The sequence below is a fragment of the Fukomys damarensis genome, unplaced genomic scaffold (assembly GCF_012274545.1).
Source record: "Fukomys damarensis isolate Sample0158 unplaced genomic scaffold, DMR_v1.0_HiC HiC_scaffold_23, whole genome shotgun sequence".
NCBI lineage: Eukaryota > Metazoa > Chordata > Mammalia > Rodentia > Bathyergidae > Fukomys > Fukomys damarensis.
In genome coordinates this window covers 13,037,566-13,063,717 of record NW_022900935.1, presented here as the reverse complement: position 1 = coordinate 13,063,717, position 26,152 = coordinate 13,037,566, and the positions used below count along the sequence as shown (strand labels likewise).

The window sequence follows — 26,152 nt, the reverse complement described above, 5'->3', positions numbered from 1 at the left end:
TTCACAAACAGAAATCTACATTAGGAAATTATATTTTAGCATATTTATACAAACTTCAACACAAAATTATAGACTTTGATATCAGCAATATGCATGCTGCTATTCCTTCTCTTTTACTAGTTTTTCTATCCTTGGAATTAATGATGTGACTGCGAGTCTTAAGGCAGGGCCAGAAACCAAGAGGTTTCTTTGTTTTGACTCTGTCAAAGCTGAAAAGGCAGCATCACATAAATAAACAGTTGAAAAAGGCAATAAAACTTTCATTGCCTTTTCATGGAGTTCTGGGTAACTTCTCTTTGCATTTATCCAAAACTGAGTTATAGACATTGATTTAAATACTGATTGTAGTCCTAAATCTGAAGCTAACTGTGTTAGTTTCTCTTCTTCAAAGTCAGTGAGATTATTATTTTGGTGATTCATAAAAGGGTTCATTACCCACAGATTCCCTGAACGCAGGTCATCCTCTAGTGGGTAACACTCATGGAACATTTGAGAAAGTCCTTTCAGGTGCTCAAAAATGATGCTTCTGATGTTTCTCACATTTACGTCTGATGAGTTTGAGAATTCAGAAAACAAAGGGAACATGTCATAATCATTCTCTTGTGTGCGCTTCAACAACATCCTTAACTTTTTCTTAAATACATCAATTTTGTTATATAAACTGAAGCAAGTGGTCATGGTTCCTTGGAGACTTGAATTTAATTCATTTATAAGTGAAAATATATCTGCTAAATAGGCCAGCTTTGCAATCCATTCCTCATCATGAAAGTACTTGGCCAAATCTGAATCCTTTTGATTTAAAAATATTTCCATTTCATGTCGTAATTCAAATAATCTTGTTAAAATTCTTCCTCTTGATATCCAACGTACTTCAGCAGGAAGAGGTAAATTCACATGCACAGATCCCATCTCATCACACAAAATTGTTAGCATTCGTGAATTCAATGCATTGCTCTTTACAAAACTTAAAATTTGTGCTGACTGCAAAAGAATTTCATGTAAACATGGAGACAACTTTTCAGCTGCTAAATGTTCACGATGAATAAAACAATGTGTAAATGCCACTGAATTCATAGCAACTTCTTGAATTTTTGCCCTTAAGCCAGAACATCTGTCAGTCTCACCTACAGCTCCATCAGTACAGAGACCAACACAGTATTTCCAGTTCAGAAATTTACTATCAATATATTTATTTATTAGTTCAAATATTTTAAAACCAGTGACTTGCGAAGACATTTCAATGCAAAATAATAATTCTTCTTTTATATCACTACAATCATAATCAATGAAACGAATATAGCACAACAGAAGGGTTACAGCTGAGAATTCCGATGACTCATCTATCTGAAGCGCAAACCACTTTGACTCTCTGACCTTGTGAATCAGCTGGTCTTCAATGTCTGCAGCTAGTTCATCAATCCTGTATCCAATTGTATTATTAGAAAGAGAAATGGTTTTCATTTTGTCTCCAGCATTTGAACCCAAGACCTCTGAACACATTTCTACTAAATATGGTTTAATTAACTCTTCTGCAAAGGAGAATGGCTTCTTGCTGGCAGCAATTTGGAAAGCAATTAAATAAGAAGCTTTCACAAGTGACTTTTCAACTAGTAAACACTTTTTAAAAGAACTGTTTTGATATTCCATTTCAAGAGATTTCTGTTCAAAAAAATCTACTGGCTTGTGTTCTAATTCTGAATGTTTTGTCTTCAAATGATGAGAAAGATTTGCTGGCTTCATGTTTTCGCTGGGTAAAATTTCTCCACAAATGACACACTGTGGTCTTGGTGAGCTCTCTTTTGATCCAGGACAGATAATAAAACCAACTTTTAAATATTCTGCATCATAAGTCTGGAAAAACCCTATTCTCTTTTTCTTTGCAGGTGGAAAATCAAGTTCTGCATCACTTTTCTCATTAAGCATAGGTAAATCTGAAAGAAATATTTAGATCACCATTAGGTTCAAGAACAAATATACAATGTTCTTTGTTTTACCCACACATTTAAAATTTATATTTGGCTACTATTTGTATTTATCAAAAGAACACAATAACTGAAAACAAACCATAATCCTCCATGAGGCCATTAAAAACTGAATTTTTCCTTTACCCAAACTTGGTCACTAACTGTAATAAAACTGGAGGCTATGGAACAGGTATAAGTAACCCCAGGTATCCAACAGATTTCTGGAATTAGCTTTGAAGTCCAAAGAATACATCAAACTAAGAGTAAATTACTTTATTTCAAAGAGTTCAGAAAAAGCAAAGGATAAAACAAACATCAGAAAACGTTATCATTTGGTGAATCTAGATAAAGAATGCACTGATATTTATTATATTGTATTTTCAACCTGTCTGAATTGTGAAACTTTAAAAAATTAAAGTGAGGGAAAATTTAAGAGTAATTATTGACTTTAAAAACCAATGTCAGGGCTGGGAGATTTAGCTCAGTGGTTCTACTGCCTGCCTTGCAAATGCAAGGTTCTGAGTTCGATTCCTAGTAACAAAAAAAAAAAACAACCAATGTCAGTGAGTGTAGAGCAATGCATCCTCTGTAACACTGATGGCTGAGACATAAACTGAGACATAACTTTTCAGGAGGGCAATTTAGCAGCAGCTTTCTAAAGCCTTAAAAATCTATGATAGCCTTTGAATCAGTAATTCTACTGCTTAAGATTTATCCTGAAGATATAAGGCAAGTAGACAAAGATCCATTAACACAGCTTAATTCAAAATTGCTTATAATCCTTAAAAGTCTAGGGCCTGGAAGTATAGCTCAGTGGCAGGGCACTTGCCTAGTGTATATGAGAGCCTGTTATTTGATCCCCGCAACCTGTAGTGGGTGTGGGCTGGACAAAAGAGCCTAAACATCCATTCTTAACATGATTAGTAATGTTCTATACATTGGAGTCTATGTCTATTAAGAATCTCAATGTAACTGAGTGTGGTGGCTCATGCCTCTAACCCCAGCTACTCCAGAGGCTATGGCAGGGGGACCATAAATTCAAGGCCAGCCAGGACAACCCAGTGGTACAGAGCTCCTAAGTTCCATCCTCAATACTACACACAGATACACACAAAATCCCTATGTATATTTAAATTTCTATTGACATGGACTTTTTTCAATGTGATGTAAAACAGCTTATAACAGCAGACTTTTGAACCATACTTTTAGTAACTAACAACCGAATTCAGTGTTTAAAAAAATAAAACTGGGGCTGGGGATGTAGTTCAGTGGTTCCACCACCAGCCTCACCAGCAAAAGGATCCAAGCTCGATCCTCAGTACCAAAAAAAGAAAGAAAACTAAGAATAAGTCAATAATGGTTTTAACCAAATCCATATCTTAGTCATTATAACAGTTTGTACATTTAGAAAACAGCAATGTACACATGTAAGAGGTATTTGTCTTTGTGTCCTTTTTTTTTTTGATACCATGGATTAAACTCGGGTCCTTGCACTTACTTGCAACGCAGGTGGCGGCACCACTGAGCCAAATTCCCAGCCCCCTTTCTTTTAATGTTTCTGTTTGGGGGTATACAGGGGATCAAACTCGGGATGTTGTGCTCACAAGGCAGGCAGCAGAACCACTGAGCTAAATCCCCAGCCCTTAGAGATATTTGTCCACTCTGCACATAATGCTTTGTGTATATGGATTCAAACAAAGTATATGATCTAGAAATTAAGGAAAGTTTTCACATTCAAGAAATTGACAAGTACATTCTTTAAAAAAATAAAACAAAGCAAAAAGAAACAATAAACAAAACACTTTCAACAGGGAAAGCACAAGAACACGTACCTGTCTGACATTCCTTGTGTTGTATATGTGGTTTGCAAGAGATGGCCTTGGTCTGTGTGACAGGTTTGCATAATATACCTTTGTTCTTTAAAAGTTTGGGAAGCCGAGAAGATGGAGAAAACAGAAATCTCATGGCATCTGACTGTGCACTTTGCTGGTTAAAAAAAAATGCAAGAACCAAAGAGAGTTTTTAGTACCTTATCACTGACTGTAATTTTTATCATATGAAAGACGATATATCAAGAGTAATACAATTCTGAAAAAATGGTCCCCAAAACGGCAAACTAGAAAATATACACTTTAATTCCTAATTCTCCTAATCAGTATTAGCTCCATTTATTGATGGGGGGGTGCGTACCAGGAATCAAACTCATGACTTTGCATTCATGAGGCAGGCGTAATGCCACTGAGCTAAACCCCTAACCCCATTTATTGATTTTTAAAAGCATTCAGGAGGCTGAATGTTCAGCTCAGTGCTAGAGCCTTTGTCTTGAATATGGGAGGCCATGGGTTTGATCCCCAGCATTGCAAGACAATAACAAAAGTAATAATTATATATGATCTAAGTAAAACAATCCTTGCTGATGAGCAAATAGCTACTCAGATAAACTATATCCAATCTCCAACTATATGCAAAAATATATTCTTTCTCAACTAAAGACTTTAACATGAAAAAAAGCAAAACAAAATTACTGGAGAATTTTCAAATTACTAGAGCACAGAGAATGTATTCTTATACACTAAATTTAAAAAAAAGTAAAAGAAATCAAGATATCTGACTACTTGGAAATTTAAAATTTTTGTTAAGAGGTCTCTATAAAACAAAGTTAAAGAACAAATAGAGGAGTAGGAGAATGCATTTAAAACGTGTTTATTCATTCAGGAAATATTTATTAAATGTTCACCACAAACACAACAGACACTCTTCTAAGCCCTTGAGGAACAGCAGAAAAGAAACCAGAGTTCTGCTCTTACAAGCTTTACATTCTAGAGAGAGACACGGAAAACATATATGACAAACCCTAATGTGTAATTTGAGGTAGTGATAAGAGCTGTAAAGAAAAAGCAAAGTAAGAAAATGGAGAGTGAGAGCATGGAAAAGGGATAATTTTGTAGTAAACCTGTGAGCAGAGGTCTTCCAAACTACTCAAAAGAGTAAGCCATACAAAAGCTAAGGTTAGAGGAGTCCAGGCAGAGGGACTGTGGGTGCAAAAGCTCAGAATTGGAAAAGGCTTGGCTGGCACATTTTAGGAACAAGGCTGGCAACACATGGCTAGAGTTCTTACATCCTCCAACACATTGCGGGGGCAGGGTCTGCAAGGGCAGAATGATAAGATTGCAAAGGTTGGCAGAAACCAAACTGCATAAGATCAGAAGGTCCTAGTTTAAAACAACAGCAACAACACAATTAGGATTGAATTTTAAATGTGATGGGACACTCACTGGAAGTTAAATTTACTTTTAAAATAAGTAACAGATACATTCGGTATAAAATTTAAAAGGTATGAAAAGTATAAACATGAATGACTGCCAGCTATTCAAACTAAACTTTGTTTTGTTTTGCTTGAGACAGGGTCTCACTATGTAGTTGAGACTGACCTGGAACTCACTATGTAGCCCAGGCTGGTCTCGAACTCACAGCGATCCTCCTGCCTCAGCCTCCCGAGTGCTGAGATTACAGACGTACATCACCACGCCCAGCTTCAAACTAAACTTTGAATACAACTTCTGTTCCTTTCTTATATATCCCTCTAGAAATGGTCTATATAAGTAAACGATAACGTATCAGAAGGTTCAGCACCTTGCTCTCATTACTTAGCAAGCTAACTTGGAGGCATACTTAACTGTGTATGAAGTGCTTCATGAATGTTTACACTGTATTCCATTACTGAATGTACCATAAGTAATATGTAGAGTCCTTGCTGATGAACAATGGAATGCTATAAATCTTGTGCTATTATAAACAATGCTACAGGGCTGGGGATTTAGCTTAGTGGTTCCACAGTATATGTTTGTCTATTTTCCAACATCCATGTCAACACAGCAGTACCATTATTTTTTGCTATTTCTCAGTAAGTGAAATATTATCTTACTATAGTGTGATTAAGTATTTTTCTTGTGCAGGCATTACTTATGTTTCCTTTTCTATAAACTATCATACCCTTTGCCCTGTCTACCTTTATCTTTAAAAACTTCTATGAATATTTTTGAATACTAATGCAAAACTCAAAAGATTCAAACAGTGGAAAAATCATTTTCTCTTTTAATTTCTCCCCCACTGAGTTCTCCTCAGAGGCAACCACCATTACGTATTTATTGGTGGCCTTCCAGGAATATTCTACACATATGAACAAGCATACATGGGGGGGGTTAAAGCACAAATGGAAATACAGTATACAGTTATATGTCTTGTATTTTTCACTCTAGGTTTCAAATTGTTCTATGCACATGTACACAGAACTGGTTTTCTTTTAACAGTTTCACAGTATTCCACCGTATGGATTATACCACAGTCATTCTGATTACAACTTCAAGGCCATTGTAAATGTGCAAGGGACTCCACTTGGCAGGCTATGTAAACAGATGTGGGATTGGAGGGGGGGACTTCAGACTCTGCCTAATTAGGAATATTTTTTCTAATTAACGTAATAGCTCAAGTGAATTCACCATGGCCCTGGTCACTGACGAAAAAACTTCGAATTTCTGCCATTATAAGCAATGCTGCTTAATATCCTTGTACATAATTCCTTTCATAAATGTATAAAATTTATCTGAGGGATAAATTCCTAAAAATGGGGTTCCTGGGTAAATGATATTTATATTTTATATTTCAACAAGTTCTATTAAATTGCTCTGAAAGTTTTATCCATTCACACTCCTAATGGAAATATGTATGAATGCCTTTATAGTGTTATTCATCATTTTTATCTCTACCAATATGATTAAATTGTACTTCTAATGGGATTTCTCAAGTGTTGAAAATGAGTGTCTTTTCATATGTTTAAGAACTATTTTTATGTTCAGGTATATAAACTGATGAATCTTTTTTTTTTTTTTTTTTGGAGGTACTGGAGATCAAACTTAGGACCTTGCACTTGTGAGGCAGATGTGATGCCACTGAGCTAAAGCCCTGAACCTGATGAATCATACTTTTGCCCATTTTCCTACTGGGTATTGAGTCTTTTGTTTTGTTGTGAGGGTTTCTTTATGTAGTTCAGGCTGGCCTTGAACTTTGTTTTGAGTCTTTTTTTTATTGATTCACAGACACTCTACATATTTTTTTTTAAGTTTTTTTGAGACAGGGTCTCACTATGTAATTGAGACTGACCTGGAACTCACTATGTAGCCAAGGCTGGTCTTGAACTTGAAGCGATCCTCCTACCTCAGCCTCCCAAGTGCTGGGATTACAGGTATGTGTCACCACGCCTGGCTACTCTACATATTTTTTACTAGTTTTTAGTGACCCAAGTTGAATATAGTTGAATTTTCCTATGGATTCTTAAATTTCCCAATGATTCTCTTATGGTCTCTGGGTTTTGTAAATATTTAGAAATACTTTCCCCACTTCTAGCTTATTATATTTTTCCTATATATTTCCTAGTACTTTTATGATTTTTCATTTATTTTTTTTCTTTTTTCTGAACTTCAATGTGGTCTGTGAGGTGGAAATCCAAATGTTTTCTTCTGTACATCTACTGAGTTATCACATCATTTACTGAATAATCCATTTCTCCTACTGACCAGAAATGTCATCTTTATCATTACTAAATTCCCATGGATACATCTGTATCTATTCTCTTCCACAAGTGGTGGGCTCAGGAGGGGTTTGTTTTTTAGGGCTTTTTTTTTTCTTTTTTCTTTTTTTGGTACCGGGGATCAAACTTGGGACTCTGAGCTTGTTAGGCAGGTGGTGGCACCACTAAGCTAGATCCCCAGTCTTTTCTGCTGAGTTGTCTGCATATTCATCCACCAATACTGGATATCTTAACTCTGTATGGAACTTTATAATATCTGTAGTTTTTCTATAACTTTAATATTCTGTCTCTCCTAGACAGAAGCTAACTTTCTCTTGATTAATTTTTCCTACTCTTTTGTTTGTTTTGTTTTTGTTTTTTCTTGTGGTACCAGGGGTCAAACTCAGGTCCTTGTGCTTGCAAGGCAGGCAGTAGAACCACTGAGCCAAATCCCAGGCCCATAATTTTTCCTACTCTTAAAAAAAATAGCATATGAAAACTAGTACTTTTCCTTCTTTATTCTTTTCCAGAACTTCACCAAAGGTTTCCAGCAGAGGAGTAACAGGATTTGATTAGTGTTTTTTAAAAAGTTTATTCTGGTAACATAGTGGAGAGAAAAGAGTACTGTACACAGGACAAGAATGAATTCAGAAACACAGGCAGATCATTAACAATCTAGAAGCAAGACAATGGGACTCACACTATGGAGGTAACAGGTTTAAGAAACAGTGAACAACAGAGAGAAGCCTATGTGGAATACAAGGATTCTGTTTTAGACATGTTTGAGACTGCTATTACTCATCCAAGTGTAAATGTCAAGTAGGCAGTTAGATACATGTTTGGAGCTCAAAGGTCAAGACAACAGGAATAAATCTAGAATCAACCATTGCCTAGATGGTGTTTAAAAACCACGTAAGGTGGGCCAGGGATTTAGCTCAGTGGCGCCACACCTGCCTTGCAAGCTCAAAGCACAAGGTCCTGAGTTCGATCCCTGGTATCAAAAAAACCCAAACCAACCCAACAAAAACCACCTAAAGACAGAGCAGGATAGTACGAGATTTCATAATGCTATTCAGAAAACCAAGCAATTTAAAACTTATGAAATTTTCATTTCTGGAATTTTCCATTTAATATTTTCAGACTATGATTAACTGTGGATAATGGAAACCAAAGAAATAAAAATCATGAATACAGGGAGACTACTATTAAAAAGACTTCCTAGGGGTGGGGGATTTGGCTCAGTGGTTCCGCCACCTGCCTTGCAAGCACAGGGACCCAAGTTCAATTCCCGGTACCAAAAAAAAATCAACATGAAAGACTTCCTAGGAATCAAGTAGAAAAAGATAATTCAACAAAAAAAAAGGGTGGGGGGATTAAAAATAGGAAATGCAAAAAAAAAATCCAAATTAAAAAAAAACAGAAATATAAGCAAATCTATGAATAATCATTGACTAACAAGATACCATCAAGTAGGCCAAAAAATGTTTAAATATGACAATATTAATAATGGTTAGGCAGTAGGAAATGGGTTCAATCATGAGCTGTTAGAGGAAGTAAAACATAGAATAGCTACTCTGTAGAGCAACTTAAAACCTAAAAATCTAAATACTTCTTGACTCAATGATTCTACTCTACCATTTCTACACTAGAGAAATATCTCCACGGGGTACAAGGAGACATATACAAGGAAAGGATATTCATTGTGGTAAAAAAAAGTAAAAACCCAGCTCATCAATAGGCAATGAATAATATGATACCCACATATAACACAATACTATATACTAGTCAATAAGAATGCATTAAATCTATTAAGTATCAACATGAATGGATTTTTTAAAAATATTAAATATTTTTCATGGATTATATGTTTGAAAGATTACAAAATGATTTAAAAAGACAAACAGTAGTATCTGAAAAGACAAATTCATAATAATAGTTGCTTCTGGAGATGTGAACAGGGGACTGCAGCATTGATTTTTTTAAAATGGTAAGGAAGGGAAAACTATGAGCAAATAAGCCAAATATAACATTAGTTAATTCTCGGTGGTAAAAGCAGGGGTTGCCCAACTATCAACTGTGGGCCAAGTCAAACTCCTGTTTTTTTAAAATAAAATTTTTTGGAACACAGCCACACTCATTCACTTATGTGTTGTCTGTGTCCACCTATGCACTACACTGTCAGAGGTAGCAGGGTTTCTAGTTGAACAGACACTGCCTGGTCTGCAAAGTCTAAAATGCCATTTAGGCTTTCATAGAAAAAGACTCCTGACTTTTTCAAATTTTCTTTTTACTTTTTTGTATGTTTTACCATTTCCCTTTTCAAAATGTTAAGACCATTTTAAATAACTAGAGGGATATTTACACTAACATTCCTGGAGGAAAAAAAGATTCAAAAACTGTCTGGGTTTTTTTCATAAGCGTACTACCTTGTTTATTATTACATGTTTTAGAGAATAAACTGAAGGTAGTAATCAAGAACTACCTGGCAACACAGTTTAAATAACTGGCGAATTATAGAAATACTCCACATGAGAAAACATACAATCAATCACATTAAATGTAAAGTATACACCCTTGAAAAACCTGAATAAGTAAAAAATAGTATAATTCAAGACTAACTGCCCTATATACATGAAGTAGGGTCAGGCACAGTGGTGTACACCTGTAATCCCAGCACTCCGGAAGCTGAGGCAGGAGGATCACTGTGAGTTCGAGACCAGCCTGGGCTACATAATGAGTTCCAGGTCAGTCTCAATTACATAGTGAGACCCTGTCTCAAAAAAAAATCAGAATGCAAATATTAAATAGAAAAACATTTTTATAAATATACATTAATATTTATGAAGACATATACATTAACACCTTAATTGTATAACTGCATAGTTAACAGCATCATTATTAATAGTACAATATTTTATTAATCACATAATTTACAATGTAATTTAATATACAACATAATAAAGTTAATTTAATAACATTTCATTAACTAATGCTGTATACTGCCTGAATTATAGAAAAAGTAACAATTAGAAATTATTGTCATCTTCTAACAACATAAATACTGGACAATTGACAGATACTAAATTAAGACAAGCTATCTCTCCACATTATAGTGAAAGCTAGTCTGGTTATCTGCAAGACATTTGTTAAAAAGTGAGTCTAACGTGGTTTGCGTTTTCCTCTCATTTTTTTTCCACTGAGGATTTCTTGACATGCAGATACATTTTCCACCTTCTTGCCTTATCATCACAGAAAAACAATCCATATTTGGATCACCTTCTTCAAAAATAGTAACTGCTACTAAAATATAGTCAAAAGCCTATGCCAGTGGCTTTACTGTTAGATGAGCTCAAGGCCTCGGCTAACTGCTATGTTCTTCATCCTGCTACCTCTGTATTTCTAATTCCAGCCCAAGTGAATTTTCAACAATGCCTTTCATCGACTTTGTGCAAGTCTACCTTATATATAAATATACCTTAAATATAAATATGTAAATACACCTTATGCAGACTATTTATTAACAGATGCTATATTATCATTCAAGTTAAAGCCTCTTTTAAGATTCTGATAGCTGTAGAGATAGCAGATACAGCTTGCCTGCTCATTTCTGTATTATTAAAATTTCAATGACCTTTAAAATTGGAAAGGCATCCATGACTTAACAAAAACGTTATATCTCACTGTCAAATTTCAAATCATCAAAAATGTTTCATGCTGTATTAGCAGGATTTTTCCCTATTTATTCCATTATCTTTGGCTGGCTATAAGATACTTTATAAACTATGGGAAGTACCTGTTTTAAGACTGCTTTTGGTGTTTTGAGCACTATCTGTAATACTGGGCAGGGTACACTTTTCTAAATTAATCATATAAGGCATATCATAACAGTAGTTAACTTTTATAGATTTTCATCACATCTAACTTCTGCCCAGAGTTACTGAATTTGGGGGCACACATTTCAGCACTAATACTACCATATAATGAACACAAACATGATATTGTTATGTGACATAAGAAAAAATTTTTAATTATATCGAGTAAATTACTGAGTTTGATCCCCAATACCAGAAAAAAAAGAGTATATCAAAAGTAAATTAATACTTACCATAAGAGTCACCAAAAATATTAACTTAAGATCTGGTACAATATCATGTGATACTAATAAAGGATGACAATAATTTTATTCCTCTGCTAAAAGGTAACGATGGCACAAATTTGTAATCCCTTCAGCCTGCTGGATTTGAAATAATTTACTTCTTGAAAAAAACAATTTCTTTAATTTTGGGGACATTTCATAATATTTCAAATTTGAAATATAAAGTAAGAGTTTATTTTCATTTTGTACTATTTTCAGCCTCACATAATTCAAAATTTCAATGATACTAAACTTTCAAAAAATTTTCTAGTCTTTAAAAAGAAAATGCTGACGATAGTAAGAGAGAAAAATAAGCAACTAGATTGAATTAGCAAGCATTTCAAGAAATTAAGAAGCCTGAACACAAATGAATAATAAAATAAATCCAAATATATTTCTATTAATCATCTAAGGTCAAACTATAACATTCAAAAACAAGAAATTAATGCACAAATACTACCCTATCTTTTATAAAAGGTAAGCCACAAACCCAAACACATAAATGAAAACCCAAGTAGGTTTATCCAGAAAAAAATCTTAACAATAAAACTTACATCTTCATTTATTTTTACTGCTTCTTTAGTAACTGCACCTGTTATAAATTAAAACATGCATTATTATTTCCAGGATATATGTAAGTAAAAAGCTAATTTCCTCTAAAATGGGCTATAGTCTGAACCAAAATTTCTCAAAAAGTGGTCCAAAGAAATTCTACATCAATATCATCTATGGTACCTGGTAAAGGTAAGGATAACCATGTCACAGCCCTATCCAATTACATTAGAATGTCTGGTATAAACAAGCAGGTATATTAAAGTCATTTGCATTCTTAATAAAGTAAATCACACATACCAGTTCTTTTCCCACCCACCTCACTTTGCTTAACCACTCTCTCCAGAGACAGAGGGATACAGTTCCTTATATAATGCAAAACAGAGCAAATAAGAGCCACTTAAAACTAGGCAACACTCATCTCTACTTTCTAGCCAACTGTCTTTACATCAAGTCATACCTTTTAAAACAGTCTTAGTGCTCCCTATAGGCTGGGCAGCAGGTATTTTTGCCAATGACACCACATTGGTTATGACTGGTGTTGTACTTGTTCTTATAGAGGGGAGTACCATCGTAGTAGTTTGTGCCTTTGAAATATGCACTGATTAAAATAAACAAAAATGTAAGTCCTGGTATAAACAAAAGGCTCAGACAAAAAACACTGTTTAACAACCAAGTTAAAAAGCAATGTAAACATTAACTCTCTGTATAATGCTGGCATAGGAGATTCTAATCAGTGTTCACTAGGGTTTAACAAGAGCTTGATCCTGAAAAATTAGAAGTTTCAAACAACATATGATAGGTAAAAATACATGTATCAGCTTCAGGATTAACTGGTCTATTCTATTAGTGAATATTAAGACTCCTACACACACACGCTTTGAGTAAAAATTTAACATGACAATTTTTATAAGTAAGTTGATGAAGGAATTATCCATTCACATAACATTGATATTCTTAAGCCGTATTACAAAATGAACAGTCTACCACAAACCAGAATGGTCTTAGGGAATAAAGGGTAATATAAAAGTTCAGCACAAAGCATACACAATTAAGGTAATGATTAATAAGACTGCAAAGCCAGGCAAAGAGCCTGCAAGCAGATGGATTCTGTCAATCAGGCAGCAAGCACTTCAGACCTCGGTAAGAGAATATAACATTTATCTAATACTCAGAAAGTGACATGCAGGAGAGCTACTTTAAGAACACACCAAATATCTATCTATTCTTCTGTATATTTTGACCACATTAGCTGTCCTACTTGCAAAATTGTTTTATGCTTAGCCAGGAAAAACTTTACTACCCACGAAGAATTGATCTACTTTTACTTTTTTCTGAGATAATTAATGCAGTGTTCTCTTTTCTTTGGTAAAAAGCGAGCTATGGATCAAATCATACATCAGTCACAGCAACTATATTAGCATACTTGTATCTTCTCTTTGTCCTGATTTTCTATTTATATTCCTAGTTTACTAAAAATAGTATGCATCCTTTAGTATTAAACTGTATTTTCTGTATGGTCAGATAAATTCAATCAAAAGCAATCAAATCAAACTTTTCTATAAAAATTAATAAAAAGACTATGTTAATGAAAATTTAAGGAAATTCAGGCTCTTTGAATCCAGTGAAATTTTGTTATTGTTTTCAACTGTGTATGCTGATAGTATAACCTAGCACTAACATAATGATTCCATTAGTCAAGTTTAACTTTACCTTTACTTTGTGAAAGAAGATCATTCATACTTTGCTGATGACAAAACTTCAAGACACAAAACAGGTTACAGAAATGTTTTATATTGCCTCGCCATTTTATGGACTCACTTAGCTTACCCTGACGTTTACAAGCATCACACTTGGCCATCTGAGAAAAAAGGCATGATAAGAAAGGCTTAAAATTATAAAACAATGAATAGGTTACTTTAACCATCAATCAGAGACACCATGAAAACCACATACTATATGATGAGTCAGGACTACAAAATGTAAGATTCCTACCTTAAAATACTTTAGTTAAAAATAAACATTTAGGGGCTGAGGATTTTGGCAAGGTCCTGGGTTCTATCCCCAGTGCCAAAAATTAAACAAATAAATGTTTATTTATTTTATATAGTTCTATGTCCTAAATTAACAGAATTATTATAAAAGTTATTTCTAAAATTACTGTGAAGGAATCTAAAGACAGGTTCTATTTTTAAAATATTAAGAAGCAGCACACTACAGAAGAAATATGGGACTGTGAAGTCATAAAGACTTTGATTAATTCAACAAATATGTAATCAGACATTCTGTCTGAAGCACTGTGATTGCTCCTGCTCATATAATGATGAAAGAGATTACCTTCCTCCCCAAGATAATTACATTTTGGGGATGAGACAAAAGAGGTTGTCATCTGACTAGTATGCTGTAAGTGCTATCTAGTTGCCACCTACCAGCTTCCTCAAGGGCATTTAATCTCTCTGGACATCACCTTTTTCTTTTTACACACTGGAAATAACACATCTACTTCTTGGGACTGTGTTGAGGATTAAATGAAACTATGGTTATGGAACACCAGGCATGTATTATTGACAATTAATAGTTGCTTTCACTGTTAGCCTTTCAGAAAGGTAATTTTTTAAAAAGTAAGTTGGTAAGGTTGTCATTGTCCTTTAACCTATGAAGTAAGAACAAGGTCTGACTTCAAATCTCTCTACATAACTTGAATGAGAGAGCCACCTAAGGCAACATTATATAAAGTTCTAACCTAAAAGAATTCAAAGTTTCAAACAAAAGTCAATGTGCCTTATAAGAAAGTGAAAATAAAAGGCACAGAAGAATCTGAAATTCCTAACATATGAAAATGAATGATAGCTGAAGAGACAGAAATGCTTATTACCCTGATTTGATAACACACACTATATACACTTATTGAATTGCTATAATGTACCCAATATATACAAATTTAATAAATAAAAAATATATAACCTCAGTCAACAAAGTCTCCAGAAATCCTTAACTCTTTTTCTCCAAAGATTTTTATCTTTATAGTCAATCAAATTTTGTAATAGTGGCCCATAATTTACTTTACCCAACTCTAAATGCTACATTTTTCTTCACATAACTTGAACTTACAGAAAATAATTTGCACTAGCTTCAGAAACAAATCACTATATCTCATTTACCTGATAAAAAAGAACTGTAAATTTGGACATGCATTCTTCACAACAAAACTCTTCTAATTTTCCCTCTAATCGATTTTCTACCAAATTTGGGGATGTCTGTGAACAATAACTGCACATCTTACAGTAGTTTCCCCATCGTTCTCCAAAGTCTCGAGCAGAGAGGAATTTGCAAACTGAGCACAAAAAAAGGGATGAAACAAAGAAACATCAAATTCACATTAACTGCAAGGAGATAAATTGACTTTCTATGGCCTTAGACAGAAACTTTATATACAAAAGTGGATATAAACTTTAATTTCTAAATATATGACATAATTACTTGCCTCTAGATTAGTCTTTATATTCACAGAAACTCATATCACCTTTTAAATATAAATGTTAGACCATCTGTTTCACAAACATCACTGGTATAAACGTTTCTTAAAGCAAGGAGCAGCAACTGCTTAAGTCCTCACTTTACAAATAGGTACAAGAATAAAAAGATCTCTTATGTTATAGCTAAATGTATGAGATTTTTATACTAGTGTCATTGATTTAATTCTACTTTGATAGCTTTTCTTTACTGAGGTTACTGCAACATTTAAAAAGACTTTAGGGGTGGGATTGTTTTAAGTCAATGGCAGGGCACTTGCCTAGCATGTGTGAAGACCTTGGTTCAATCCTTAACACTAAAATAAAAAAAAAACTAAAAAGACTGGGGGTGAAGGGGTTACTGGGGATTGAACCCAGAGCCTTCACACTGAGCTACATATGTAGCCCTTTTTATTTTTTTCATTTTGAGACAGAGTCTCACTAAGACTCTCAAATTTGGAATCCTCCTGTTTCAGCTTCCCAAGAAGCTAGGATTACAGATGTGTACAACAATGCCCAGGAAAAAGACTTTAAACTGAAGTATAAACCCAACATACAAATGCTCAAATTAGACCTCATGAGAGAAAAATTATTTGAGAATTAGTCATGTGTTATTTGTCCAAGTCACCATGAATTATTTTATAATATTATATACCATGCTATGTGGATAAAACTGAACTTTTTTACCTTCACTACAGAATGGTTTATCAACTCCTGAGAATCGCACAGTCTCCTTTATAATTTTCTGCAGTTTACAATAATCACACATTGCCATAACTTTATTTTTCTTTTTGTATTCATCAGAGCAAGTCTTGCAACAGAATAGAAACATTCTGCCCTGCAGAGAAATAAGTCATTCAGATCTAGCAAAACAGCTGCTTTATCTCTAAGAAACTTTTGAGATCTCTCAAAAAAATGAAAACTAGAAATTCCATTTGACCTAGCTATTCCCAGATCTCCAGGTATCTTCCCAAAACAGTTAAAGACATTATAGACAGAGAAATATGTATACCCACATTAGCAGTACAGTTCACAATAGCCAAATCTTGAAAGCAACCTATATGTCCATCAACAGATGAACAGATAAAAGAAAATGTAATATTTATACACAATGGAGAACTACTCTGCCATAAAGGATAAACTTGAGCCATTTGTAGGAAAATGGACATATCCTGAGACCATGTTAAGTGAAGCAAATCAGATACATGAGCTTAAATATCACGTTTTCTCTTATATAGGAAACAAAATATATTTAAAAAGTACAAAATTAAATGGGTAGAAAAACACTTTTCCTTCACATTTCAAAGCAAACTGAGTAACCATCAAAGACAGAGACAAAAGTGCATCTACTGGATGCAATCCTTTCATGACTGTGCTTTACCTTGTAGAAAAGCAGCTCTGGCTTTGTGGCAAACATTTGGTTACAGTGCTGACACTTCAGTTTCACAAGTGTATGGGCTAAAGCAACCTGCTGGGATTGTTCAGCAAGAGTCTGGAGGCCAGGTGGGGCAGCACCACTGACAGCACTGGAGGAAGAGGTGCCACCTCTTCCTGCTGATACCGCTGACCTGGAGGGCGTCCTCACAATCACTTGACCTTGAGCGGGGGGTGCTGCTGAAGAGTTTGCTCCTTTTGGCTTATTAAATACATTCTGAATGGACAAAGAGCAAAGATTTTATCAACTGAGAAATAATGTCACTTACTGATTTTTACTTCCTTCCTCAGTTTAATAAATTCTCCCTCCAATGTTTTTTACAATGTATTTCTCAGAGAAAGCATTTCAATGATATACTTCTATTATATAAGAATGGGAAAATGGAACATTAACAGATAGAGGACTGGAATTCAGGCTTTTTAAAGATCTCCAGGACAGATCTCTAATAAATTCAGCATGCCTCTCTTCTCCCTGAAGGTACTCTCCTCCTGCAAGTCCAGCACTAACCAACTCCTGATGGTTATTACAACACAGTGGCCACCAGTAGTCAGTCTCGCTCCTGGAGCCAGTGATACCATATCAAGCATCCTCCCGTCTACAGGATCACTAAATTCTTTTTTTTTTTTTTTTTTTTTTTTTTTGTTTTGGGGAGAAAATGGAAGAAATGGATGGTTACAATTCCATGCCAGGAGGCACCAGGTATCTGGCCCAGGATGAGGAAGCATCACATGTGCTCCAACAGGCTACTGTTCACCTCAATACAACCTACTCAAACCATACTCCATTTGACAGGGAAGGAGCCAAGGGAGAAAGTGAAGGGAAGAGCATCTTATGTAAGGAAGGAAGACCCCAAGAAAGGAAGCCCAACATCTGAGCTGAAACATTTTGTAGAAATGATCTCTGGAATCCTAGTTGAGTAATTTTTTTTTAACTTAAATTTAAAATTTTCTAAGTATGAGCCAGGGGTGGTGGCACACACTTGTAATCCCAGTGCTCAGAAAGCTGAGGTAGGAGGATCATCATGAGTTTGAAGCCACCCTGAGCTATATAGTGAGTTAAGGCCAGCCTGGATTACACAGCAAGACCCTATCTCAAACAAACAAACAAACAAACATATTTCTAAGTATGGACCTTCAGTAGTCAAGGTTTTGCCTAAGAGAACTACGCAGATGTAATACTACCTTCAATCATACCTGGAAAGCCACAACACAACCGGAGCTGCAGAAGCTGTATATAGTTCCATTTGACATAACGAGGTGATACTGAGGGATTTCTGAGGTTTTACAACTATGACAGGAGACCTGGACACCTTCAATCATACCTGGAAAGCCACAACACAACTGGAGCTGCAGAAGCTGTATATAGTTCCATTTGACATAGCGAGGTGATACTGAGGGATTGCTGAGGTTTTACAACTATGACAGGAAACCTGGACACCTTGATGACAAAAAATTTTAAAACAATGAATATGTTGCCTAAGTGAACAAACAATCCAAAATTCTAGAAGTAAAAAAACAACAAACAGAACAGTCATCCTTAGGCTTTTCGTTCTAGAACTACCCAAGGACACCAAAATCTGCAAATGTTCACCATATATATATAAAATGGCACAGTATTTGTATATAATCTGCATATATCTTCCCAACATCCATTTGTATACTTTAAATCATCTCTACACTACTTATGATAACAAATAAAATATAAATACTATGTAAATAGCTGCTACACCCTATTACTTAGGGAATAACAAGAAAAAGTCTACATGTTCAATATAGGTGCAATTTTTTCCCTAAATATTTTTAATCTGTCTCGTTGAATCCACGCAAGTAGAACCCACAGATATGGAAAGCCAATTGTAATAAACACACACACAAAATCAACAAAGCTTATAATTGGCTCTAAAACTAACCACAACTAACCTCAATAAATGCCCACTTATACAACATTTTATTCTCATAAACCAAACTATAAAATACACACAACTATTTGCACTAAAAAAAAATCAGTTCTTTAAAAATAAGTCAATTTTGAGCCTTTATGTAACCATATAGATAAATTTAGTTTGTAAAAATATGAGAGAAAAGTAGTTATGTTCTTCAACAGTTACTAAGCGTATAAATTTATCAAATTTAAATATTACCTGAAGAAGTGACAGTTTTAACTCTGTAAGCAGATAAGCAATTAATAGAGCAGAAAAGCTCTGTTTTTCCTGAGTCATTTGTAGTCTCAATCATTTCAGCTGAGGGCCTCAATGATTTCCCCAGGGCATATGGAGGCATTTGGGCTGAATTCTATTAAGAAAATAAATAACATTTAGATACTTAGGTCAAGTGTGTACTATTAAGTACTGCCCCCCCCACAAAAGGCTACCTACCATCACTACCATTCATGAAAATAACTGAGCCCAAACTAAGTATTAGGCTGTTTTGAAAGTTAGAAGGCAGCTAAGCTCACCACTATACCACCAACGCCACACTGTTTTGAAAGTGGGGATGTGGGAAACAAGTTCTTTCAGAAAATAATAAAATATAAATAATAATAAACTGAAGAAAATTAGATAAAAATTAGATATTTTAGTGAAAACAAAACATGTTACAAGTAATGAAGGGGACAGTCAGAACAGTTTTCTCATCACAAATAATTAGACAGAACCAGACAGTCCATGAATCAGAAGGCCATACTCAGTACAGAACTTGACCTCAGTTCAGCAGAGTCTACCATTTTTCTAGCTATTTAATTTATAAGACTATTTAGCAAGAGACAAAAATGATGTTTAATGCACATCAGGAGATCCTACAGAACTACCTATTTTTCTTTTTCTTTTTTTTTGGCACCGGGGATCGAACTCAGGACTTTGTGCTTGCGAGGCAGGCAGCAGAACCACTGAGCTAAATCCCCAGCCCCAGAACTACCTATTTTTCAAACTAAGTTTCATAATAAAATTTGCCTGTAAGTTTACTCATGTTTTAATAACAATAGTAGCTATTATTTACTTTTTGAATGTTTACCATGCTAAACAATGTATATATACTGTATCATAGAAATCTTCCAGTAACAGTGAAGTACTTTTAAAAATTAAATTAATAAAAAGTTTAAATTAACTTTAATTCACAGACAAGGGCAGGGAGTATAGCTCAGTGATAGAATGCTTGCCTACCATGCACAAGACCTGGAGTTAAATCCCCAGGACTGAGGGGGAAACAAATCACAAGATAAACACAAGTACAAAATAAAAGTTACTTCATCAGACTATAAAGTTCAGGCTCCTATCCACTACACCATCCTATCCATGAAAAACTAGATGGTCTCAGTAAGAGAGTAAATGGCAAGGAAATACAAATGTAAATTTTCACATAATCTTCCTAGTAAAAGAGGAACCTTATTTTGCACTTGATACAGTACAATACTTAAAAAATTAATGATGGATTTTTTGGATCATTAACAAAATAATAATCTCTTTCAGTAACAGCAGTAACCAGCCTGCCAAAAGTGTCAATTCCCAGGAAAAAGATACTTTTTAATGATGAATATAAACTACCAAATGATCAGAGAAATTCACAAATCAAATATTTGCTAACTGAAAAAGATTTTGCTCTTATTTTTTAAGAGAACTTTTTTTGGGGAGTGTTACTGAGACAGGGTCTCATTATGTAGCCCAGGTTGGCCTTGAAACTAGAGTGATCCTCCTACCTCAGCCTCCCAAGTGCAAGGATCACAGGTGTGCACCACACCCAGCTAAAATAACTTTAAAAATCCAAATCACTCAGTGATCAACTAACACAATGCTACATTTACAACCAAACTCACTCACTTTTTATTGCAATATATACAATTAAAATACTTTAATAGGATGATCCTGCCAAAATAATTCATTCCAAAACAATTTTAAAATGAAAAAAAATTGCTTCCTTGAGATTCAGATTCTCAGCACGTTTTAACTTGCTCAGTTTATTTACGAGTTTTCTTCACTATCACTATTTTATAAAATATTTCACACAAATCATGAAATTATAGCTATAAATTCTCAGTCATGAAGAGAACCTTAAAAACTGACCTATTTCACCTGTGTCATGTCATTCCATAATCATCCCTACAGTATCAAAATCTATCTTATTTTTCTGAAGAGGAAATCACACATGAGGATGAAAGGATGGGAGAAGTTCACTCTTTTATTTTGCAGTTCACTTCTGTGCAGCCAATTTAAGATTAAATTTAACTTTGTGTGACAGGCTGATTTTCATACCTGCTTATATGCCGTGACACTTGTTGAACTAAAAACCTTCTGGGATTGGCTAGGTCCAGAGCTACTATAGCAATAACTCCCGCAGTTCTCACAACAGTTCATGGTGAGGTTGTTGGAGGAATGAAATTTTGAAAAACAAGCATCACTACAAAGACCATGCACCACATTCTGATACTTAACTTCAAATCGAGTCTAGGAAATAGAAACACACACACATACAAAATAAGCAGAGCCAGTTAAAACGTCTGATCTTTGAACAGAATCTCAATAAAAGTAAAATGTCACTTACATCAGCATTTTTTTGACACATACTGCACTTAGTTGAAATACTATTGGTATATATAGTAACAACAGGTTTTTTCTTTAGCTCATAAGATGACAGACATGACTGACTGCAGAAATCTTTGTTAGCAGAAGAATTTTCAAACTGGGTTGTGATCACATCCTTTGGATTTAAAATGCCTCTAAAAATAAATAACAAAGGCAAAATGAAATATGTAACAAATGTAACTCCTTCCTCTTTGTAAGCTAACCTAATATGTACTAACAGGCAGCTATTGTATAGTGAGGAAAAGCCTTGGAGAAAGCATTTGAAAATCTGGACTTGATGATTAGTTCTGTTACTTCTAGCTGAGTGATGATGAGTAAGGCAATTACTGTCTCAATTTCCTCACATGTTAAAATGAGGTTTATGATCTCTAATTGTTAGCTGTGTGGATGGAGAATTATATTTAAAATGTAACCAGCCAGATGCTCACAGACAAAATTTCATCTGCTGGAGCCAGCAGGACAAGATTCAGTGGCCACCTCACAACTCCAGACTCTCACATATACATCCTTTGACTACCCAACAACTGTCAAGAGTAGAAGGATGAGTGAGACAGTAAATAATTTTTTTTAAAAAATTACAATTTGGGAAAACAGATGATGTACCAAAGATTAGTATAAAAATTAGCATGCTATATAGAATTTAGCTATCTATGAGATAGGAAGAACATAACTGAGTAGTTCTCTAAGATTTATAGAGCCATTTTATAAGACCTAATTATCACAATAAGCATTGAGAGCAATAGCCTGGTTAAGCAGGAGCTAAGTATTGCTATTCTTTACACAAGTAAAAAAGCTGAAGGAAACAGTCATTAAAAACACTAGTGCAGGCCACAAAGTCAAGAACAATAATGGCAGTAATATTAAATGTCACAAGTATAATGAGTAATTACAACATGTCAGGCATTGTTCTCTTCACTCAAATTACACAATTTAAATATCACAATAATGAAGGAAGTATTATCATTTCCACTTTACAGATAAGGACACCAAATCAGAGGCTAACACACTTGTCAAAGTCACACTGAAAGTAAATAATGATACCATGACATAAACTTGGGCATTTTGAGGTTAATCATTCCACTATTCTGCCTCTCATATTATAATTCTATTATGCAAGCCTGTTCCATAATAGATATAAAAAACAAAAATTATTTTAATTTTCTAAAATTCACCTAACCCTAAAAACATGACTATCTTTGAAACCAAATGGATATATACTTATGGGCAGATGAAGGATTAACTTTGGAGAAAAGTCTTATTTTTTTTACTAAAAAACAGCAATAAATTTTATTTAATAAGGTGAATCTGCCACTGATATAATGTACATATAAGTAAACAAATGAGAATAAATTCATAATGACAATATGTACATATAAATACGAATGGACTCTAAACCTTACATATCCAAATGAATATTTTTTTCTTTTTTCCAAATGAGTATTATGCCCTTACATTTATCTTGGAAAAAAACACACTTCTTCTTATAATAATATGAGCTCAAAACACTTTTTTCTAATTTACATAAACCCTAAAAAAGTTTTCTTTTTAAATTTTCTGGTTAAATCTCACCATTTAACAGAAGTATTCCGTTTAATCACCTACTGTATTGAGCTAATAAAGTATCAAGTACCTTTTGCCAATTTGTTAAACTTTGGCACATGTTGAAAAGAGATTTGTCACCTAACCTAGCCTAAACGTATGTTTCATAGGCTCTGAAGGCAATGGCAAATCTAGAGAGCAGAACAATTTTTCAAGGGAGTAAAGGATAGCTCAGTGGTGGAGTCCCTGCATTGTATGATGAGGTTAAACCTACATTTAACCCTTAGCAACACACACACACACACACACACACACACACACACACACACACAAGGAACACTGTGGTAAAAAGTACAAAGTCACAACCGATATACATTTGGATGTATAAATAATGCTACGACCTTAAAAATTTAATTCATTAATTGGCATGAAGGCACACATCTGTAATCCCAGTACTCAGGAAGTATGAAGCAAGAGGAGTGCAAGTTTGACTCCCAAGACCTTGTCTCAAAATTTTAAAAAATCTTACAAAGCTGTGGATACTGCTCAATGATAAAAGTGCCCCTGACTTTAATCCTCCAGTACTAAAAAAATTTTTTTAATTCACTGTATTTTGTTATCTGAAACAAAATATCTTAAAAATAAGAAATTAAATTTATTTTTATATCAGTTCATTAAAATGATAATATAATAAAGTGTTCTAAAGGATTTTTTTTTGGGGGGGGTTGAGGCAGGGTCTCACTATGTAGTTGAGACTGACCTAGAACTCACTATGAAGCCCAGACTGGTCTTGAACTCACAGTGATACTCCTGCCTCAACCTCCCAAGTGCTGCGATTACAGGCATGCGCCACCATGCCCAGCTTTTTCTAAAGGCATTTTAGAACAAAGTAGGAATATTTAGGTAAAATATTTTAAAACCCCTCTCTCCTTCTTAGCTGGATATTTTCATCTTAGCAGAATTAATTTTTAGATAACTTAGGATAGCTGGATATAATAGTGCACACCTGTAATCACAATACTCAGGAGGCTGAGGCAGGAAGATTGCTGTGAGTTAAAGGCCAGCCTGGGCTAAATAGCAAGACCCTATCTCTAAAAACCAAACAAAAAAGATAACTTAAACACCAAGCAGATAAACTGTTATATATCTCCAAAGTCAAAAGAAAAGCCTATCGATTTTGTTAAATAGACACAATGTTACATTAATTGTAAGTAGTAGTATATCATGATTTAATTTTATATTAATAACATCTCACTTATTAAGTACTTGCTATATGGTAGGCCATGTGTTAACTTTGTGCTATTAAAACCCTAGGAATTAGCGGGACACGTGAAATCCTAGCACTGAGGAGGCAGGGGCAGGATCACCACAAGGTAGAGGCCAACTTGAGCTACATAGTGAGTTCATGGCCAACCTGGACTACACAGTAAGACTGCCTTAAAAAAAAAAAAAAAAAAAAAAAAAAAAAAAAAAACAGAAACAAACAAAACCAAGAAATTAGATATTACTGGCAAATAAAAAAACTTAGGTTCAGAGAAGTTAAAATACCTAGCCCAAGATTACTCAGCTAGTTTAAGTCAGAGTCACAATTTAAAAATCGAGCTTTTTTTTTTTTTGAGACAAAGTCTTGCTCTGTAGCCTAGGTTGGCCTTGAACTAACAATCCTCCCGCCTCAGCTTCCCAAGTACTGGGATCACAGGCATGCTCTCATGCCATTCTTTCTGATTTTTGCAGTGCTGGGGATCTAACCTAAGGCCTCTCGCATGCTTGGCAAGTACTCTACCGCTGAGCTATATCCCCAGCAATAAAACCAAACTCTTAACTTTTCTTACTCTATGTTAGTGACCACTGCCAATACAAATCTTTTAAAATGCCGTCTGTTTCATTCCTGCTTCTACTCATGGAAGCTGCCAGCTTCCATGAGTATGGGATTACAGGGTGGCCTCAGTGGATGAAACCTGGCTGGAGCGGAAACTCATACTAAAACTCTGGAATTATGATACCACCAAAATAGGCAGAACATGCCAAATTCTTCAAATATACTATGACAGAAAAAGGTTATGTGCTTTGCTGTTTCTTCCTCTCTCTGCTTCTAAACATTATTTTGAAGCAATAATGACCTCATGAAAATTCACAAGGATATAGTAACAAACAATTCTAGTCAGACCCCTTAGTTTTTATCTTCTAAAGAATTAACTTTTACATATTACTAATAGCATTATTATTTTATTCTAAATTTCAATAACTTTCAAAATAACTGTTAAGTAATCTTAATGGTTGCTCTTCACAGTTACAAGATATATGAGTGGTCCTGTAAATCCCACAAATGGTTTATTTTTTTCTATAGTAAAATTAACACTAAGAGAGACAGAAAACTGGTTTAGGCAACACTTCTAACACTAAGTCACTTATCTGATGTTGAAAAGTAAACTAAATTTGCAAATTCCCAAATAAGCTGAAAAGCAACTTCCAAAGAAGCATGCTCAATATATTTAAAGTAGCACTGGCATCTTTGAAATAAACTACATATACATTTGAAAAGTAAAGTGAAAAGGGATGTCATTAAGAATTTAATACTTGTAACAGTTTGCGCAGGTTTTCCGGGGAGGAGGTGGCAGGCAGACAGATGAAGAAAATCCAGCGATGCATCGTGTAGAACAGAAGAGCTGAGTAGATCCTGTCTTGTGATACGCAGTTTGCCCCTTATGAAGCATTCTTTTACAACCAGAACAAAAGACTTGAATAGCTATAGCTGGAACTGAAGGAAACAATACATTTGGGGCAGACGATGGGAGAGAAAGTTGAAGGCCTGGGGCCAACTGTTGAGCTAGCAAAACAAATATGAAGAAAAAACACTTTAGTATCAAAATGAAGAC

The 26,152-nt window shown here is 34.6% G+C and overlaps 1 protein-coding gene across 2 annotated transcripts in view; it reads right to left on the bottom strand.

Annotated features, from left to right (window-relative positions):
- Zmym6 (zinc finger MYM-type containing 6) overlaps positions 1–26,152 on the bottom strand; it is a 36,456-nt gene continuing 10,304 nt past the window's right edge. For both annotated transcript variants that reach the window (XM_010645226.3, XM_010645228.3), the window contains exons 4-16: positions 25,854–26,103; positions 21,697–21,871; positions 21,408–21,599; positions 19,305–19,455; positions 18,486–18,601; positions 17,111–17,380; positions 16,417–16,567; positions 15,379–15,551; positions 13,931–14,078; positions 12,678–12,818; positions 12,220–12,257; positions 3,797–3,950; positions 1–1,931 (exon numbers count right to left, since the gene is read on the bottom strand). In XM_010645226.3, the coding sequence (XP_010643528.1) occupies positions 100–1,931; positions 3,797–3,950; positions 12,220–12,257; positions 12,678–12,818; positions 13,931–14,078; positions 15,379–15,551; positions 16,417–16,567; positions 17,111–17,380; positions 18,486–18,601; positions 19,305–19,455; positions 21,408–21,599; positions 21,697–21,871; positions 25,854–26,103 (3,791 nt within the window). In that variant the 3' untranslated portion in view covers positions 1–99. The remainder of the gene's footprint in view (positions 1,932–3,796; positions 3,951–12,219; positions 12,258–12,677; positions 12,819–13,930; positions 14,079–15,378; positions 15,552–16,416; positions 16,568–17,110; positions 17,381–18,485; positions 18,602–19,304; positions 19,456–21,407; positions 21,600–21,696; positions 21,872–25,853; positions 26,104–26,152) is intronic.